This window comes from Chlorocebus sabaeus, chromosome 2 (genome assembly GCF_047675955.1).
Source record: "Chlorocebus sabaeus isolate Y175 chromosome 2, mChlSab1.0.hap1, whole genome shotgun sequence".
NCBI lineage: Eukaryota > Metazoa > Chordata > Mammalia > Primates > Cercopithecidae > Chlorocebus > Chlorocebus sabaeus.
In genome coordinates, this window is record NC_132905.1 from 20250050 (window position 1) to 20269815 (window position 19766).

Below are 19766 nucleotides of genomic sequence, written 5' to 3' on the forward strand. Positions count from 1 at the left end.
GCACTACAGCCCCAGCCTGGAGGGACGCCGGCTCACCGTTCCCGGGAGGGGACAGGCCTCGATTGGCCGCCGCCTACTCGGAATCCGAGGTCCCGCCGGGCAGTGACTGCCAATTAGTAAACTGCCCAATTAGTGTGCAGCGGCGCTGAGAAGTTAAACCTCGACGCGCGACTGTGGATGACCGAGGTGTGGCCGTTCCTGGGTGTGACCGCGTGTGGCTGTGTGGCCGTCAGGACCATCTGTGTCTGAGGCTCACCGTCCAGCGGGGTGGCTGTGTGTGACAGCGTGCGCCTGGGTGAGGCGTTGTGGCTGCGAGCGTGTGACTGTCGAGCGACTTCTTTGTGTGACTGTCCCCCGTTGTGCCTGAGTGTGACAGCGGGTGAGGGCATGTCACGGTGTGTGGGGCATCGGAGCGTCCGTGGGTGACTCGTCTGTGGCGGTAAGACTGTTCGCGGGTGAGTCGTTGGGTGTCGTTGTGTATAAGTGACTGTCAGGGTGACTTGCGTGGGACGGCGGGACCGTGTGAGCATTGCCTGGCCGACTGCGTGTGGCCGTGGGCCACTGTGTCAGCTTGTGAGCTTGTGAACGACTGCGAGGCTGTCAGTGGGACGTGAGTGAGGGGCCACTGTGTCGTCGCACGGGTGGCTGTCGGGATGACTTCTGCCCGCAATCCCAACAACTCAGGGCGTGAGCTTGGCCGCGAGGGGATCGATGTGAGCCGCCAGTGCCCGTCGGCGGGGCTGATGTGCGCGGCCCCGTGGGACCCCTGGAGCGCCCGCGTCCCGAGCTGCCAGGTGACTCCGGCCCCGCCCGCCGGGGACCCCCGCCCGCCCCCGCCTACCTTGCCGCCGTGGTAATAGTCCAGGTGCGCCAGGCCGGCCGGCTCGGCCCCGGGCCGCGCGCCCACCGCGGGCGCCGAGGGGTACAGGCGGACGTCCATGGCGGGCGCGGCGGCGGCGGCGGCGGCTCCCGCGGGCAGTGCCTGGGCGGGCGGCGGGTGGGAGCCAGTGTGCGAGCGGGACTGCGAGCGCGGGGGGCGGGCCGGGGGCGGTGCCCAGAGGAGCGCCCCGCCCCCGCCCCCGCCCCGCCCGCGCGCGCTATTGTTCCGGCCTCGGGCGCTGCCTAGGGCCGGGGGCCCGGGGGCCCCGGGGCCCAGGCCGGGGCGGGGAGGTCCGTCCTCCGGGCTGGGTCGCCGCTGGGTCCCCCGCCCGGCCCTGCATCCCTGAGTGGGCACGCCTGTCCAGACGGCGCTTTTTCGTCCCGCCTTTCGCCACCCACGGTGAGGAGAGAGAGAAGCCCGAACGACACCCCTCCCCAGAAGTGGGACACTCCCTTGCCCTAAATATTTGAGGCGGCGCTTGCTCCCCGCCCCGCGGCGTGGGTGCTGGGGGAGAAGAGGAAGGTGGTGACAGGACTTTGGAGATGGGTGCTGCCTTCCCCAGGGGACGCGAGCCAGCGCTGGAGGATGCTCTTAGGATGCCCGCCCCCTCCTCATCTCACTGATCTGAGTCAGTTTGAGAGCCCCCCCTGGAAATTGCCACGCTTAAACTCTCACTCACTTATGGGGAAACTGAGTCAAAGACTTGCAGCACCAGTAATGGAGCTCCAGGAGGGTGGGCTCCACTGCTCCCAAAGTATCCAGAACTGAAACCACTTGGAGAAGGCAGAAGGACCCCATCCCTTTTAATGATAGGGAGGGGAGGGCCGTAGTAATGCCTAGAGCCGGAAGCTCTGAAGAGGGGTCTAGGATCTGCCCGCAGTCAGGGTCTCTTGGAGTGAGGAAAGGAAGAAAATGAGATTGGAATGGGATGACTCTGATGGTGGGTCAGAAAAGTGACCCTGAAATGGGGATCCTACCCAACCAAAAAAAAACCCTCTAGTTCTTGATATCACTTGCTGGTTGCTAGACTGTTGCACCCCATCCCCCTTTTCATGCAAGAATTGTCTACACTAGCAATCTCCACTAGCAATCTCACTGCTCACTGACTGCTCCAGGTATGTCTGACTGGGAGAGGCCAGGAAACAGAAGTCAGCCAGAATGGCATTCTTGTGTGGCATCAGGATATAGGATGCCACTGGGAGAAAAGGACTTGAGCTTCCTGCCCACTCAGGAGCTAGCTTAGAACTTAGTTCTCAACTGCTGCTTGGGCTTTGCTGGTCCCGGCCTAGAACTAGGACCATAAGAAAGATGCATTAACAAAAGATAGGTGTGGGAAACAGACATTCACTGAAGGCTTAGGAACAACAGAGGGAAATTATAGCTCAGAAAGGAAAGAACTTCCAAATAAATTTCAGCAGTCATTGTTTCTAGAAATACAATGCCACACCTCATCAGAAAAAATTTTCCATTGTCCTGTCTCCATTTTTTTCATCTGAATAGCCAAATGACCAGCACTCTTTATTGAAAAGATCACCACCACCCGCCCCCCAACCCACACACACACATACTCTTCTGCAGTGCTAACTTTGTCATAAATCAAGTAGTCTATATGTGCATGAGACTGTTCCTGAATTCTCTGTTCTGTTCTGTTAGCCTGTTTTTCTCTCCCTGTGCCATTATCACAATGTCTGGATTACTGTGGCCTTATAAGTCTAAATGTCTCATGAAATAAGTCTACCCACTTTGTTCTTTAAGACTGCGTTGGCTATTCTTGATGTTTACACTTCCACAGAAATTTTGGAATCAGCGTACCTACTTATATACATACATACAAACACACTGACACAATCTTGCTGGGATTTCAATTGGTATCACTTTGAACCTTTAGATCAATTGGAATAAAATTAACATTTTCAATAGTAAAACTTCTTATCCATGAACATGGTATGTCCCTTCATTTATTTGGAGTTTTAAAAAAAGTTATCTCAGTAATGTTTTGTAGTTTTCTGTGTGGAGACCTTGCACATCTTTTATTAGATTTAGCCCTAGGTATTTTTTGTTGCTATTATGAATGGCTTCTTTATTTTCTGTTTGTTGTCAGTACAGGGTTGTTGTTTTACAATAAGTCCACAAGTTCTTTTACAACTTTCCCAAGAAGTAGAGTCTAACACTCTTCCTCTTGGGAAAGGGTTAGTCTTAGTGAATGGGTTTTAACAAAAAGAATGTGACAGAAGTGAATCTATGTGACTTCTGAGGCTAGCTAGATCATAAAAGTTAATAGGGCTTCTACCTGGCTACCTCTCTCAGGACTTTTATCTTTGGAACACTAAGCCATCATATAAGAACTCTTAGGCTGCCATGCATTGAAGAAGCCCAAACTAACCCACACAGAAAAATCATATGCAGAGACCCTGATACTAAGTAAAGAGGGATTCCTAGCCAGTCCCAGGCTGTGCCAGCTCCTACTGTTCCTGTTCTGTTATCTGACTGCACCCACATGAAAAATGCTGAACTGTGCAGATGAGCCCTTCTTGAATCCAAAATGCACAGAAACCGTGAGAGGTAATAAATGATTATTGTTATTTTAAGCCACAAAGTTTTGGAGTGATTTGTTACTTAGCAATATAGGTCTGAAACATAATATAAATAGATTTTTATATAATGACCTTGTATCCAGCAACATTGCCAAACTCATTTATTAATTCTAGTAATTCATCTGCAGATTCTTTGGCTTAAAAAAAAAACATTTTCTATCTCATCTGTAAAAATGAGAGTTTTAGTTTTTTCTTTTCAATTCTTAGAAGTTTTGTTTCTTTTTCTTGCCTTGTTGCACTGGCTAATATCACCAATATAATTTTGGAAAGAAGTAATAGTAGCAGACACTCTTGTTCCATTCCTGATCTCCAAAGGAAAGATATCAACATTTCACCATTAGTTATAATGCTTGCTGTAGTTTTATGTTTTGTTTAATTTTGCTTTTTTGTTGTTGTTGTTGTTGTTTTGAGATGGAGTCTCACTCTGTCACCAGGCTGGAGTGCAGTGGTGCGATATCGGCTCACTGCAACCTCCCATTCCCTGGTTCAAGCGATTCTCTTGCCTCACCCTCCTGAGTAGCTGGGATTACAGGTACATGCCACCATGCCCAGATAATTTTTGTATTTTTAGTAGAGACAGGGTTTCACCATGTTGGCCATGATGGTCTTGATCTCCTGGTCTTGTGATCCAGTTTTTTTTACAGATACCTCTGTTGCAGGTTGGGGAAATCAGTCTTCACAGAAATACTCTGGGTCAGGAAATAAGACTGCTGTGGTCATTTTACAGATGAGAAGATTGAGAGCCAGTGAGGAATGCACGTCATGACAGTTAATAGTAGAGCCAGGACTACACCTAAGTCTGGAAATTCCACCTGGAGCACTTCCTACTGCCCATATTTCCACAGTGTTAGTCCCACTAACTCTGGCCAGAGGTGTAGAACAATGTCCACCAGAGTTTGAAGATGCATGTGCAATGGGTCAGCTACAGGCAGCTATTTGACTTCTCTGGAGCCTGCCAGCAGCAGCAACCATAAACCCTGCCAGTCACCTATATCCACTTCCTTCCCTGGGGAGGGAGCCAGCACCAAGGAGATATCTGAGAAGTCCAGCAGCAAAGTCCAATAAGGCCCCAAAGCTTGATCTTGTCACTTCATGTTGGCAGTTGATCAGACAGGAAGCTGATGACTCAGTTCCCCCAAAGAAACACCACAGCCTCATCTGTTGTCTTGAAGATGGGAGTGGCGCTTCAGTTCTCCTCTCTTCCCTTTGATTGCAAAGAAATATCTGTGAGAGAGGAACCTCAGATCTCAACCAGTAGCCCAGCTGGTCCAGTCTGGAGACTCAGAGTATTTGTTTGTTCATCTTCCAGCTCTCAGTTCTGATATCATAAATAGCTGAGATATCAAAATATATATGGGTTTTAATATGTTTTATTAACCTTGAGGTATGGTAAGGACAACACATCAGGAGATGATTGCCATGTAAAAGATAGTTTGGTACTCCCAGGTGTCAGGAGAAGGGGACATGCCATGCCATTGGGGGCCACTGGGGAAGCACCAGGTCAGTCAGGAGGCAGAGGGAGAAGGAACTGTGGGTAAGAGCCTTTTCTGTGGTTTCTGCAGGAAGGAGCAGACAAGGCAGGGTCAGCAGGTTTACGATTGGCATGTTTGAATAATTTCAGCAGCTCTGGGGCATAGGGGCTGTCCCTAGTTGTCTGGTACTGGCCCTGGAGTAATTGGGGCAGGTAGATAGTGAGTGGGAGTGTGAAAGCCCAATAATACAGGTGGTTGGAGGTGTATGCTCTGTATTGGTTTGCATTTGAAAATTATGCTCACAGGCTCACAAGTGAGTTCTTTCCTATTTCTAGGTATTGGCTAACCCTAGAAGGGGCAGTCCCTCCAGGGTCTGCAAGACCCCAGATGTCAAAGTATCAGAATACAGAAAATAAGACATGGTTAATACAAGATGTGTCCACTTACCCATGGGATCCAAGAGGGAAATGAGTCCTACTCCACCTATTGCTCCTTTACCTAGGGGATGTCTTGGCTTTAAATCAAAATGACTAATCCCTAAAAAACAACTATGGCAGAGGAACTAAATACCCAATTGTGGGAGCACTTAGATCTAGTAATGAATCTTCTTCCTCTTTCTCCTTATAGGCACATGGTAGACTTGAACTTAGATGTGACCCTGTGACACTTTAGCTAATGGAACATGAACAGAAGTGGTGTGTGTCACTTACAGGTGGAAGCTTTAAGGGCCTGAGCATATTTAATCCTATTCTCTGAGCCATAAAAATCCTAACAAATGTCAACTCATTTTTTAAGACCTAATTCAAGTAACATTTGTTTGGTTAAGACTTCTCTAAGACTCCAACTTAGTGCTCCAATTCACTGCTCCAATAACCATGTGCACACAGGACTACTAGTGTGAATCTCAAAGAACTGCAACATCACATTTGCCTAATGAATTTCTCCAAGGCGAGGACCGTAGCTCACTCATCTCAGTGTCATCAGTGACTAGCACAGGGGCTAACAAATCCTGGATGCTTCATGCCCACCTCTGGGGAGACCTTCCTAGATACACACATACAGACACACCCCTTCCTACACACACACACACACGAAGAATTTAATTGTTCAGATTACAGTTCATAGATGGGCCATGTTTGCCAGTGAGGGAAGTCACAATTCAACTCTCCGGTGAGGCCCTAGCTACATCTGTCTCTGTCCCCTCCTTCCCAGTAGCCAGCATACATGTGGTGGAATATGTTAAGCTGGATTGAGGTGCAGAAAATGGAAGTCCACTGGGAAAACCTCACTTCAAAAGCTCAACTTCTCTTAGTTGAGGTCAAAAGCAGATCCTGAGACACAGATTCTGGTGCAAGTAGTTTATGGGAGAGCAATTCCAGGACACACAGGTAGTGGTGTGGGAAAGTGAGACAAGAAAGGAAGACAGTCAAGAAAGGGCGTATTATCCAACAAATTACTACTGTGAGTGACTAGAGCCTAACTCCACTGGGGAATTCTGGAAATAGTGTAGAGCACATACTCAGAGTTATCCCCTTAAAGAACAAGGAATTGGGGTCTTTACCCACCAACTCTCTTAACACACTTGGTTAAAGCCTACTGTCTGGGGCATTCATTCCTGGCAGCTCAGACTGAGAGGCACAACAGGGCTGTGGCAACCAGAGAAAGCCCTTAAGCAAAGAGGCGGGTACAAGCTACACACTTCTCCTCCGGGAACTTGGTTGGTGGGTAGCTATTGTCTGAGGCAGCAGTTGGCATTCCTAGAGCCCTGGCCATGGTGCCCTCTGGCCAACAGCATGACAACTTGTCCATTATTTCTGACAATGAGCCAAAGAAGCCCATAATTTGCACTCAAAGTGTCTGCTGGACAAAAGATCTAATGGACCAACATGTATGTGACAGACTTTGGCACAAAGTGACTTACTCTGGCACCTGTATATAAGAATACCAGATGAGATGTGAAAGACTCTGAATGCAAGTCCTGGATTCTGCTCAACTCCCTTAGCCAACAATCTCATGAGGTAGGTAGTCCCTATCTTATAACTGAGGAAACTGAGGCACAGAGAGGCCAAGTAACTTACCTGCCATTAGAACAAGTTGTAGCCAGGATGTGCAACTAGCCAGTTTTGCTCCCAAATTCACACTCAACTACTGCACCTCACTGCATCTTTCTGATCTGTCATACAAATTTCAGATTAAGGTAAAAAGAAAACCCCATTAGTATTTTACTTGAAATTACATTTAATTATTCAATTAACTTGGGGAGAATTAAATTTTTTATTAAAAGTTATTTTAAGTCAGATAGATAGACAGGAATACTATTAAAGTTTTCAAAGTTGATATTGTATCCAAGAAAAAATTTAAAACTCTCTTATTTGCTCTGTTTTTCTATAGATTCCCTTTGACTTTCTGTGTAGATGGTCATGTTATCTGGAAGAGGGGATTGATTCTGTTCTTCCTTTTCAATCTTCTTACCACTTCTTTCTTTGTCTTTTCTTATTGCATTGTCCAGCACCTCTAGAATCAATGTTAAATAGAAGTGGTGATATCAGGCATTCTTGTCATGTTCCTTACTTCAGTGAACCTACTTCTTATATGCCACCATTAAGCCATTAAGTAAGATACTTACTGTGGCTTTTGGTAATATATTTTATCAATTAATAAAGTTTCTTTTTATTCCTAGTCACTAAGATATTTTTTCTGGCATGAATTAATTATAGTTTACAATATGGTTTACTTTTGGCATCTATTGAAATAGCCATCTGGGTTTTATCATCTAACCTATTAATGATATGTACTATATATATAGATATTATTCATAATGAATCATCCTTGAATACCTTGGGTAATTGTTGGGACTTCTATTTGGTTCTAATTTTATTATTATTATTGGAAACAGGGGTCTCACTCTGTCACCCAGGTTGGAGTCCAGTGATGTGATCATAGCTCACTGCCGCCTCGAACTCCTGGGCCCAAGTGATCCTTCTGCCTCAGCCTCCCATGTGACTAGGATTAAAGCCCTGAGCCACTACCTCCAGTTATAATTTATTTTCTAATATACTGCTAAACTCTATTTGAAGTTATTTCACTTAGGGTTTTTTTTTTTGGCATCTATATTAATAACCAAAATTGGTATAAAATTCTGTGCTATTGTTGCCAAGCTTTATGTGTCAAGGTTATACTGGTTTTGCCTAATGAATGGGAAAGAAGAATTTTAATAACTGATTCAACTTCTTAAATTATAAAAAATTTATACTTAAAAACAATTTTATACTTCTTAAATTATAATTGGATGATCATATCATTTTTTCTTAGTAAACGTTGGTATGCTTTTCTAGAACATTGTTCATTTCACTTAGCTTTTCAAACGTATTGGGTTAAACATGTCTTTACTATTATCTTGTGATTTTTGAAATGCTCTTGTATCTGTTACATATGTTCTTTCTCTTCTTTTCTTAATCAATCATACTTAAAGTTTGCCTGTCATTAAACTACATTTTTATTCTATATTTCTATTTTCTATATTCTCCAAGTTTTTTATAGTAACTGGGAAGAAAAATTAACATTTTTGCAAACAAAGATAATACATGTAAAGCACCTAGTACTTAGAAAGCATTTGGCAATATTGGTTAAATTAATATAAGAAAAATATTTTTTAGCACATGCCAGGGACTAGAGATTCAAACTATGATTGAGACATGATTTGTGCTCATAGTTGAAATGGAGAGACAGACAGGTAAGTGGTCAATTAAGTATAGTATGATAAACATAATAGAGTTAAGTACAAAGTGAATTGGGAACACAGAGGAGGACTTCCTGAAGGAGGTGATGCTGAGCTGGGCACTGTAGGATGAGTAGGAGTTAGGCAGGTGAAAGAGATGGCTATTTCTTGTCCTTGCTTTTGGACTCATTTTCAAGTGGCTCAGCTCTGAGCAAGGGTGAGCTGCCTGGACCCAGGAATTTGTGATCTTAGGCTCCTTCATTTTTACAAGAGAATGTCTACTAATGTTTCCCCCTTCTAAGGATGACAATACTTCACTTTGGTCCTACATGCCCTTCTGGTGCCATATTTTCTATCATCTGCTATAGCACAGGCTTTGGCAAAGGAAAATAAAGATAAGAGTTAGCTGCTACTTCTCACCTTGAAGAAGACCTTTGGCAAAGCCCCTTTTGGTAATGACCATTCCCCAACTGCTGGTGGCTTCGTAAGCAAGTTGACTTTAAGGGACACATGAAGACAAGAACATAAAAATAAAAGATGCACTACTCTCTGGTCACTCCCTTCCAACTCTCTACTGAGCCTTGGAAAATTGTTCTGCAGAAGCCTAAATGTCCTTGTCCAAAAACGTTCAGAGAAGGAGGGCTTTTCATAGCCAAAATTAGACAGGGACAGTAGTCGAGTTAATGGCCATGGGAAAATAAAGGATTTTAAAATCCTGGAGTGCTGACAACAACCATTCAGCTATGGCCTCCCTCAAGACAATATGTTTATTGAACACTTACTAGGTGCTAAGTGGTCGGCATGTATCATCTCACGTAATATACCCACTGTGAGGTTGTTGCTAATGTTACTGTCCCCAGTTTACAGGTCAGGAAAGTGGAGTTCAGAGAGGTTAGATGGCTTGCCCTATAAAACTCTAGGCCTGAGAGTCAAACCCAGGGCATTTACACACCATCTCCTATGGGGACATGTCCCCAGTGCCTGGGACAGTGAAGGCCCTGGGTAACTAAAGAATGAATTGATTAAGTGAACAGAAGAATGAATTACCATGAAAACTAGAAAGCAACATGAGAACATTATCTTTGCTATAATGGTTGGTAAGTGGGGGAATTGACTAGGCAGGAACATGAGGAAACTTTCTGAAGTAACCCTACTATACTGTATCTCGATGAAGGCTTAGGTTACACAAGCAGTCACGTTCCTCAAAACTCAGAAAATATATATTTAAGGTTTGTACATTGCATTGTATGTAAATTTCACATTTAAAAAATTATAAATAAATAGTAGACTCTAATTGATGATACACATGCTGATGTATTTTAGGGGAAGTGGAAGGACGTCTGCAATTGGAAATGCACCCCCAAAAGATGAATGGATAGAGAAACAGATAGATGGATAGTAAGTATGTGATAAAACCAGGAGAGGAAAGTAATGATGGAATCCAGGTGGTAGTTTACAGGTGTTCGCTCTCATATTCTTTCCACATGTTTATTAAAAATGTGGAGGGAAAATCCCTCGTGTGTTATGGTGGCAGTTGGGGAAACATTTGTGCCTGCATCGTGCTATTTACCATGCTTTCCACTATAGAAGAATGTGGAGGTAGCCCTTCCTCTTTGTCTTCCTTCCTTCCCTCAGGGTCTCCCTCATTCCATCCAGCGAATAGCAACAAAGTGTCAACACTGGGTTGGCGGCAGATCCAAGTTCCACTATTCCCTGCTCACCTCTGCTCATGCCACATCGATTACTTCCTCTGCCTTGACCTCAACTAAAGGGAATGCAGCGTTGTATGGAGATCACGTTTACATGGGACTGCACTCTACCATCCACCTTGGACAGCAGGAACCTAACGTCTCTTTGCATGCCCCAGCCCAGTTCTCAGCCTGGCATGCGGCGTATCATCCAGCAGCAATGTTTGGTAAACACAGAGACAGAGACAAGAAAAAGTGTCCTGTGTCCAGTGACTGGAATTTCAGATGATTTTTTCCCCAAACTTTCTTTAATGATGTCTGATTGCCTTTCAGATAAGAAAAACCCTAAGCTCACCCAGGGCCTCCCACAATGCCCTCAGCAAGGCTTTTCGCCCAACTTTTTCATCAGGAGGGGAGGAGCCAGCATGCTGAATTGCAATGTTCTGTTTGCTGTTTGACCACGTGTTTATTGTTTACTTATTTTTTTTTCTTTTGTTTGCGATGTGGTTCCTTTAAAATATCCAGAGAAGGAAACCACTCTACATAAAGAAATCTGAATTTTTGCATGCCCGGTTACCATCTGAAATGTCACTTGCACGTTAAGTCTGTGTCTCTGAGTTGCTGTGGCAACCTCAGCAGCACTCTTTGCCCGGGGTGATAAAGGGGTCCTTTGTTAGCCGGGAGACCAGGTCTGGGTGCAGGGACATCCTATTCAGCCCGTCCTAACAAAGGAGCACACGTCCCCCTCTCTGAGCAGGCCAGCCGCCGGCCTGATTGTGCCTGTACTGTCGACAGCCTTCCACGGGGAGACGGGAAAAGAAATCCCCTATTATTGGCATCTTTGAACTAAAGTTGTTGGTTTTTTTTCTTTTTCTCTCTGGGCTCTGCTTGCTGTACAAAAACCCCTGCAAAGGGCCCCACTCATGCTTTCGCAAAGAAAAACACCAATTGTGAGGCCTCCCTAGAAGAGGGATGAGGCTCCCAATCTTAATTGAATCTTCTAAACTTGGTTATTAAAATGGCAACTCTAGCAGCACTGGGTAAGCAGATGGGTTCTTCGAATTTTAGCAAGCAGCCTGGGTCTGGCCCAGAAAGAGGTCCTGGCTGTCGCTGGCTCTGTGGTGGCCTCTGTACCCAAAAGCAAGGGGCTTATGCCAAGGTCAGTCCCCCCGTGGACTGAGATCAGACCTCGGGGCGCAAGTTTCATTCAGCCATGGATTCTTCTCCCTGAAAGTTGCAACCAAGAGCAGGGCAGTGCTTTGCTCAGGCTCTCTGAGCTGCTCACCTGGGAGTCCAGGACCCTAACTTCCAGGTCTAGGCTCTTGAAGGTCACAGGTGGGTGGGGAACAGCTCCCAGGCCTTGGCTGCAGCCCGTGACCCTCCTTCTGCTCCCAGAATCATGGGCTTCCATCCCCAGCCCATGCCAGCTTAGGCCCAGTTTTTCCTTTCCTCTCACATTGCCCAAACCAGAATCACTATTTACACTTCTCTTTCTGGTACGATGATATATGTGAGAGCTAAAGCTGGCAGCTCCCACATAACCAGAAATGGTTGTTCACAGTGCCCCGGGGCTAGCACGGCGCCTGGCACACAGCGTGTGCTCAAGAAGTATTTGTTGACCCAGTGGATCATGAATGAGTGAATCTATCAGAATGGATTCATTTCATCCTATCAAGCACTCTTTTAGATTAAAACCGTTTTCCTCATTTAATTCCATTTCCTGCTGTCCTCTGCTGCCAGGTCCTGAACTGGAGCAGGCTACCAAGGTTACAGATGTGATCCCTGCTGGAGAGAGGCTGTGTTCAGACAGATGTGTGGACAGAAACGGCAGTGGAGGGCAATGAGTGCCAATGGGGTTACCCAGGGGCCACAGGGGCTGGGAGTGGAGGCTGCAGGAGGCAAGAAGGATGCAGAAAGACTTCCAGGATGGGGACACTCCCAAACGAGGTCTCAGAGATGAACAGGAGCCAGGTGAGCAAAGCAGAATTCTTTAGTCAGAAGACACAGTAAGAGCAAAGACAGGGTGGTTTGAAGTAGCCCACTATACACAGGGCTCCCCGTGAAGCTGTCTATTGGTGGAGAATCCAGGGCATGACAGAAAGGGCCTGGATACAGCTGGAGGGGCAAGCCAGAGGGAGGACCCCACAAGCCAAATTTAGGAGCTCAAAGCCAAGTCGACCATGTATAGTTGCATAGGTTGTGTACTGTGTAAAGGAAGTGAATGAAGTTGAAATCCAGCCTATGGTCTGCTGGCCAAGATCTGTGGACACAGTTAAACCCTTCACTTAAAGAGGCAGCAAGGTCAGCTTACAAAGGCGTCAGTAGTTTACATTTTCATTTCCAGGGGTGGACAGTGATGTCCTCAGCTCCAAGCAATGTGTGTGTGCTATGGGGGAAGCAGGCACTGCATCTGAAGGGAGGCCATGCAAAAGAATCAGGACAAATGAGAAGGCCCTGGAGAACTATTAGTAGCTCCTGGGGCTGCCAGGGATGACTGAACATGCACCCTGCCGTCTGTACCAGAGGTGAAGACACAGTGAAAATGCTCAGCTCTCAGGTTGATCCTAGATTAAGAGTGAAGGGAAGGCAGGCGGGGGACAGATAATGATAAAAGGAGGGGGTTCTGGTTTTGGAGGTCTCCATGGGATTCAGTTGGAGGAAAGGTGAGAGGACTGAGGATGGAATGGTGAGGACTTCCAGTTGGATTTTTACACGAATGAGGGGGAGTGGCAGTCCTAAGGGGAACACAGTCTCTAGGGCAGTGGTCCCCAACATTTTAGGCACCAGGGACCGGTTTTGTGGAAGACAATTTTTCCACGGACTGGTAGTATGGGGGAAGGATGGTTTAAGAATGGAACTGTTCCACCTCTGATCATCAGGCATTAGATTCTTATAAGGAGAGTGCAACCCAGATCCCTCATATGTGCAGTTCACAATAGGGTTCACGCTCCTATGAGAATCTGATACTGCCGCTGATCTGACAGGAGGTGGAGCTTGGGCGGTAATGCTCACTTGCCTGTCGCTCACCTCCTGCTGTGCAGCCCGGTTCCTAACAGGCTACAGACCAGTAGAGGTCTATGGGTCTAGGGGTTGGAAACTGCTGCTCTAGAGTGTATTGTTCACAGTGAGTAGGGGCTGGTTTTTGAAGAAGGGAAAGTCCAGGATCAAGGGTCTAAGGGTGGGCTGGATCCCCACGTGGGAGAATGAGGGCCTCAGGCCTCAGGCCAGCCGCTGGACTTGGGAGAAGGCCTGGACGTGACCTCCTCCAGAAAGGGTAGGGGTGCGATCTGCATTGTGTTGGGGATGTTTAGTCTTGCTTCTTGCACACTGCAGATGAGTTATAAATATTTGTTCAATCAATGACTAAGTTGATAACATCAGTGATCCAGTTCCCCTGGATCTGTGTGGATGTGATCTGTGAATGTCTGAGAGGGTTGAAAGGGCAGCTTGTGCCAGGGAAAGTGAGTGTGTGGATGGTATGTATCTTCTGGGTAACATTAGCTACTGCAACAGATAAGCCCTGAATTTCAGTGGCTTAATCTCAGAAGTCTGTTTCCTGCTCACTGATTACTCCAGTTCACTGAAAAATCCAGTTCCTTGTTTGCTGACAGCTTTCCTCCATGTGGTGATTCAGGGATCCAGGCTTCCTCTATCGGATCCAGGCTTCCTCTATCACTGGCTCCACCATCCCCCTGCTTCACATAAACCCCAGCCCAGAGGTGACACATTGCTTCTGCTCACTTTCCCTTGATGAGAACTTTTCATATAGCTAACCCCAGATGCAATGCTGGCTAGGAAATGTAGTGCTAGACTGAAAAGACGCCTCCTCAAAACAATTTTACACCATAGAAGGACCAGCAGAGATTTTGGGTGCACTGACATAGGAAGTGACAGAAACAAGAGGAAGGTGGCGCCTCAAGGCACAAATTTGTGCCAGTGGCCAAGGACATGAGCAGCCACCCTGAATTCAGTTCTTGGCCTTCCCTGAGATTCTAACTGGAACATGGAGATGATGTGTGTGTGGAGAGGAAGGAACAAAGCATGAGTGGCTCTCTCACCCATTGATTGCTATATTCCCTCCTCACTTAGTCTTGGGAGATGGAGCTCCTTTAGCTCATTATTCCTCTTTTACAGAGGAGCAAACAGGTTGAGAGAGAGGAAGCCTTGGGCAAGGTCACTCCCGTGAAGCCGGGACTCGAACCCAGGGCATCTGTTTCCCAGTCCTGTACTGGCTCACCAGATTACCTAAGTCTAAACTGATTCCCCAGAATACATTCCTGTGTTATTCTAGAAAAACAATGTGTAGTCTGCCACATCACAATTTTGTTCCCAAGCATCAAGAGAGTGGCACATGGCCATTAGGCAGGAAGATTTCTTTCAACTGACAGCTTGGAGGAGGAAGCTTTTATTCCCCGGGGCCCCCAGGGGAGGGGCTTGGCCAGGCCTCTGCTGTGTCAGGAATTCTTCCATTGTAGCTTACTGACTTTGTTACAAAGTATAAGATCTTTTAACATATTTTTAAACCCTATCAATTCTGCTCTGTGTTCCTTGCATTTCTTTTTTGTCCAGAAGCTCAACTCCGGCAAAAACATTTTTCCCATCAAAAATTCAATGGGGCTCTTACAAAGTGACAGCAGATTAAATAGCTGCATTTATGATCCCCTCCCAGATACACCTCCCCCCCTTTTTTTTGGCCCAGCACCAAAAATCAAATGCCAAAAAGGCAACGGATCTCAGCTGTTTTGAAACAAGCTGTGTCGGTCCAAAGGTTATTTTTTTTTTTGGACACCGTGTGACCCCGTGTTTGGGCCTCATTTTAAATTAATAAACGCATGAGGATAGTCAGTACTCTAACCCCAGAGGCCAGCGTGCTGCCTGGCCCGTGGCAGCCTCAGTAAATTTAGGAGGAAACTCACACCCTGGAGTTCTCTGACCTTGGTGAAAGGCAGTTGAATAGACTTGGCAGAGTAACCTTGTCATTTATGGTTTTCCATTTTAAATCTAAGCATTCTCACATTGTCTTAAAATTTATAAACGCACGGGTGTGGTGAGTATTCCAAGTATTCCCAGTGCCTAGCGAAGTGTGACTCAGAGTAAATAATAAATTATTTTTTAATAAATCAACCAAATAAGTAATTAACATCTCCAAGTGGGCATTCATGCGTTGCGTTGTTCATGCAAACAAGTTCAGGAGGATACTTTCCATGTAGTAAAGGGAACTCATTGCAAATTGGATGAATGACGGGGAGAGGTGAAGTGGCAGCTCTGGGGCCTGCAGGGACAACCCCCCCCCACCTCAGTTGTCCCACCTCTGCTGGCCTCGACTGCTGCCCTCGTTCTAGCTGCCTGGGCTCCCGTCTCTGCTTTTCCCCCTCCTCACCTCCCCTTCCTGCGGCTGCGCACAGCCTCCCTCTCCTCCCACCAATTCTCTGACCCAGAACCCACTCCATCCCTCCACCCGGCACTCCTAGCCCCTGCCTTTAGCTTGGATGCCAGCCTGGTCTTGCTTTCTGAGAGAAGAGGTCTCCGGTGACTCCTCCTGTCCCCTACCATCACACCTGGTGCAGAGGAGGGACAGGAGGGTCCAGGTGGGCCACCAGGATGGAGGAGAGGAGTACATGGGGCTTTCAGCCCTAGGTACTTAGGAACCTGGCCCAGCCTGCCCACCTGGAAGTGGCCTGATCTGGTGCCGGTGCAGGGAGCCTATATCTGCAGGAAGGAATTGATGGACAGAGTTTAAGGCTCTTCCTCTCCTTACCAAAGTATTTATTTAGCTCCCAACTTTACTCCTACCCCAAAGTTAACATTAATGATATTAACCATTTCTCTCATATATGTTTAAAAGTTTTTTTATTTCACAGTAGTGTTTATCTTTTAGTTTTATGATTTATTTTGCTCTATAGAAGTTTTTTATTTTGCATAATTAAATCTGTAAATCTTTATTTTTCTAAAGATTACTAAACTATTGTGTTCTCTTTTATACTGTATGGATTTTTTTTTCTTTTTATCTTCCATTTTTCTGAAGTCTCTTTTGGAGTAAGACTCAGGGACAGTTTCTAGTTTTTTTTTTTTTTTTTTTTTAAATCTAAATGACTAGCTAATTTAAACAAAAATTAATAAGTAATTCATTATTTCCTCCCCAAATGTGAAGTGGTCAATTTCATTATCCACTGAACAGCCGTGATGCTGGAGCCTGAGTCTACACTCAGCGGCCCCCTTATTCGTCATGCCATGCGCCTGTGGTTTGGTTTCCATTAATTTACCTTTATAATATGTTTTGGTAAACAGGTAGGGCAAGTTCCATTTATTATGCTTCCTTTTCAGGAAATTCAATTCTATTCTTTTTTTACCAATTTTCCCAGATTTATAATAACTTCATTAAGTTCCTATCAGTTTGAGCAGGGTGTTTTTACTGGAATTACATTGAGTTAAAGACTCATCTAAGAAGAACAGACATCCTTACTATACTAACACTTCCTATCAAAGATGTGTCTTCATTTATTGAAGTCCTATTTCATATCCTTCAGTGGAGATTCATTGTTTTTTTTTTGCTAGTAGACCCGTTCCTGATCTTATTTCTAGGAATCTTCCTTGAAGCACGTTTTTATTTGCCTTCCAGGACATCACACGTTCCCGTTCTGGTTTCCTCCTACCTCCCAGCTCATTTCTTTTTGGGGTCTTTTACTGGTTCTTTCTCTTTTCCCAGACCTCTTGTTATGTTTGCTTTTGTTTTGAGATGGAGTCTCACTCTGTCACCCAGGCTGGAGTGCAGTGATGCAATCTTGGCTCACTGCAACCTCCACCCCCACAACCCCCAAGTTCAAGCGATTCTCCTGCCTCAACCTGGGATTACAGGCATGCACCACCAGCCCGGCTAATTTATTTTGTATTCTTAGTTAAGACGGGGGTTTCACCATGTTGGCCAGGCTGGTCTCGAACTTCTGACCTCAGGTGATCTGCCCAACTCCACCTCCCAAAGTACTGGGATTACAGGTGTGAGCCACAGCACCCGGCCTCTTCTCCCAGACCTCTTAACATTGGGTTCCGGAGCTCAGATTTGTAATTCTACTAAAGATTCTACTAAATAAACCATCAACAACAATTAAGAGATAAATTAAGAGATAAATATCCTGTGTGTGTGTGTGTGTGTGTGTGTGTGTGTGTGTGTGTGTGTGTGACAGAGTCTCGCTCTGTCATCAGGCGGAGTGCAGTGGTGCGATCTTGGCTCACTATAACCTCCAATTCCCTGGTTCAAGCGATTCTCCTGCCTCAGCCTTCTGAGTAGCCAGGATTACAGGCATGTGCCACCACGCCCCGCTAATTTTTGTATTTTTAGTAGAGACGGAGTTTCACCATGTTGGCCAGGATGGTCTCGATCTCCTGACCTCGTGATCCGCCCACCTCGGTCTCCCAAAGTGGTCGGATTACAAGCATGAGCCACCGCGCCCAGATTTGTGCAAATGATGCTTCCATTTTTCTCCTTAGGATTCCTCACAAGTGGAAACAATGAGCAAAAAAGTCATGGAGGATTCAGTTCCTTTTCAGGTCCACACTGACTAGAATTGCCTGGATTCCTGCAGAGTTGGCATGGCATAGCTCGGAGAAATTTGGGAGACTAGGATAAAAAGGCCTCTTGTCTAGGCCAGGTACGGTGGTTCAAGCCTGTAATTCCAGCACTTTGGGAGGGTGAGGTGAGCAGATCACTTGAGGTCAGGAGTTCAAAACCAGCCTGGCCAACATGGTGAAGCCCCATCTCTACTAAAAATACAAAAATTAGCCAGGCATGGTGGCACAGGCCTGTAATCCCAGCTACTCCAGAGGCTGAGGTGGGAGAACTGCTTGAACCCAGGAGGTAAAGGTTGCAGTGAGCTGAGATTTCACCACTGCACTCCAGCCTGGGCAACAGAGTAAGACACTATCTCAAAAAATAAATTAAAATAAAATAAAAAGGCTGGGCAAGGTTGCTCATGCCTGTAATCCCAGCACTTTAGGAGGCCGAGGCGGGTGGATCACGAGGTCAAGAGATTGAGACCATTCTGTTCAACATGGTGAAACCCCATCTCTACTAAAAATACAAAAATTAGCTGGGCATGATGGCACGTGCCTGTAGTTCCAGCTACTTGGGAGGCCGAGGCAGGAGAATCGCTTGAACCCAGGAGGCAGAGGTTGCAGTGAGCTGAGATTACACCACTGCAATCCAGCCTGGCAACAGAGTAAGACTTCATCTCTTAAAAATAAAAAATAAAAACAAGCATCAGAGACATTGCCTTAATACAATGGCAATTATTCAGGAGAGAGGTGAAAGTGCGTTAGGATACAGAGGTTGCCATGAGTATGATGAGAACTTTTTGGATTCTGGATGTTTTGCAAGGGTAGAGTCAGTGGAATTTGCTCAAGAATAGGTTGTAGGGTGTGAGAGAAAGGGACTATTTAAGGATATATTCAAAATGCCTGAGAAATCATAAGAATTTAATTGTCATTAAATAAGTTGCCATTGAGGTTGAGACTGGAGCAGGTTTAGGGGGAATCGGAAGTTCAGTTGGGACCAGCCACACTGGAGGTGTTTATTCCCATCCAAGCAGAGAGATCAGGTAGGTAGCTGGATACATGGGTCTAGGGACCTGGTCTAGTAGCCCAGAGCAGCAATACAAATTTAGGATTAAATAAGATAATAAGTAAAGTGTTTAGCCCTTTGGAAATCTTAGAAAGGAGACAGACAGGTCTGTGCTGGGTTCTTGTCTAGGCTCACTCCCTGCTAACTAACTTGCCCTAACACATCAGTGTACACAATTTAAATCAATGCCTCTGCAAAATCACTTTTTTTTTTCCATGTCAAAGTCCTTCCAGGCCTCTCACAGATGAGTTTGAATAAAAGTATGCATTAGAGGGCCAGGTGTGGTGGCTCACAACAGTAATCCCAGCGGTTTGGGAGACCGAGGCAGAAGGATCAGTTGAGGACAGTTTGAGGCCAGCCTGGGCAACAGAGCAAAACCCACTCTATTAGTTTGTTTTCACACTGCCGATGAAGACATACCCGAAACTGGGAAGAAAAAGAGGTTTCATTGGACTTGCAGTTCTGCTTGGCTAGGGAGACCTCAAAATCATGGAGGGAGGATAAAGGCACTTCTTACGTAGTGGCAGCAAGAGAAAAATGAGGAAGAAGCAAAAGTGGAAACTCCTGATAAACCCATCAGATCTCGTAAGACTTACTCACTATCGCGAGAATAGCAGGGGAAAGACCAGCCCCCATGATTCAATTGCCTCCTCCTGGGTCCCTCCCACAACACATAGGAGTTCTGGGAGATACAATTCAAGTTGAAATTTGGGCAGGGACACAGCCAAATCATATCACCCAGTCTCTACAAAAATAATGTTTAAAAAATAAGTTTGGCATGGTGGTACATGCCTGTAGAC

At 45.9% G+C, this 19766-nt stretch overlaps 1 protein-coding gene across 3 annotated transcripts in view; it reads right to left on the reverse strand.

Annotated features, from left to right (window-relative positions):
* Positions 1-980, reverse strand: part of TOX2 (TOX high mobility group box family member 2) — a 154581-nt gene extending 153601 nt beyond the window's left edge. Inside the window, exon 1 of one of the 3 annotated variants that reach the window (XM_008016777.3) lies at positions 842-980. In XM_008016777.3, coding sequence (XP_008014968.2) covers positions 842-940 — 99 coding nt within the window. In that variant the 5' untranslated portion in view covers positions 941-980. Of the gene's footprint in view, positions 1-36; positions 716-841 lie in introns of those variants that run through there. The other 2 variants (XM_008016770.3, XM_073006462.1) reach the window with 2 other exon arrangements.
* Positions 981-19766: the final 18786 nt, after the last annotated feature.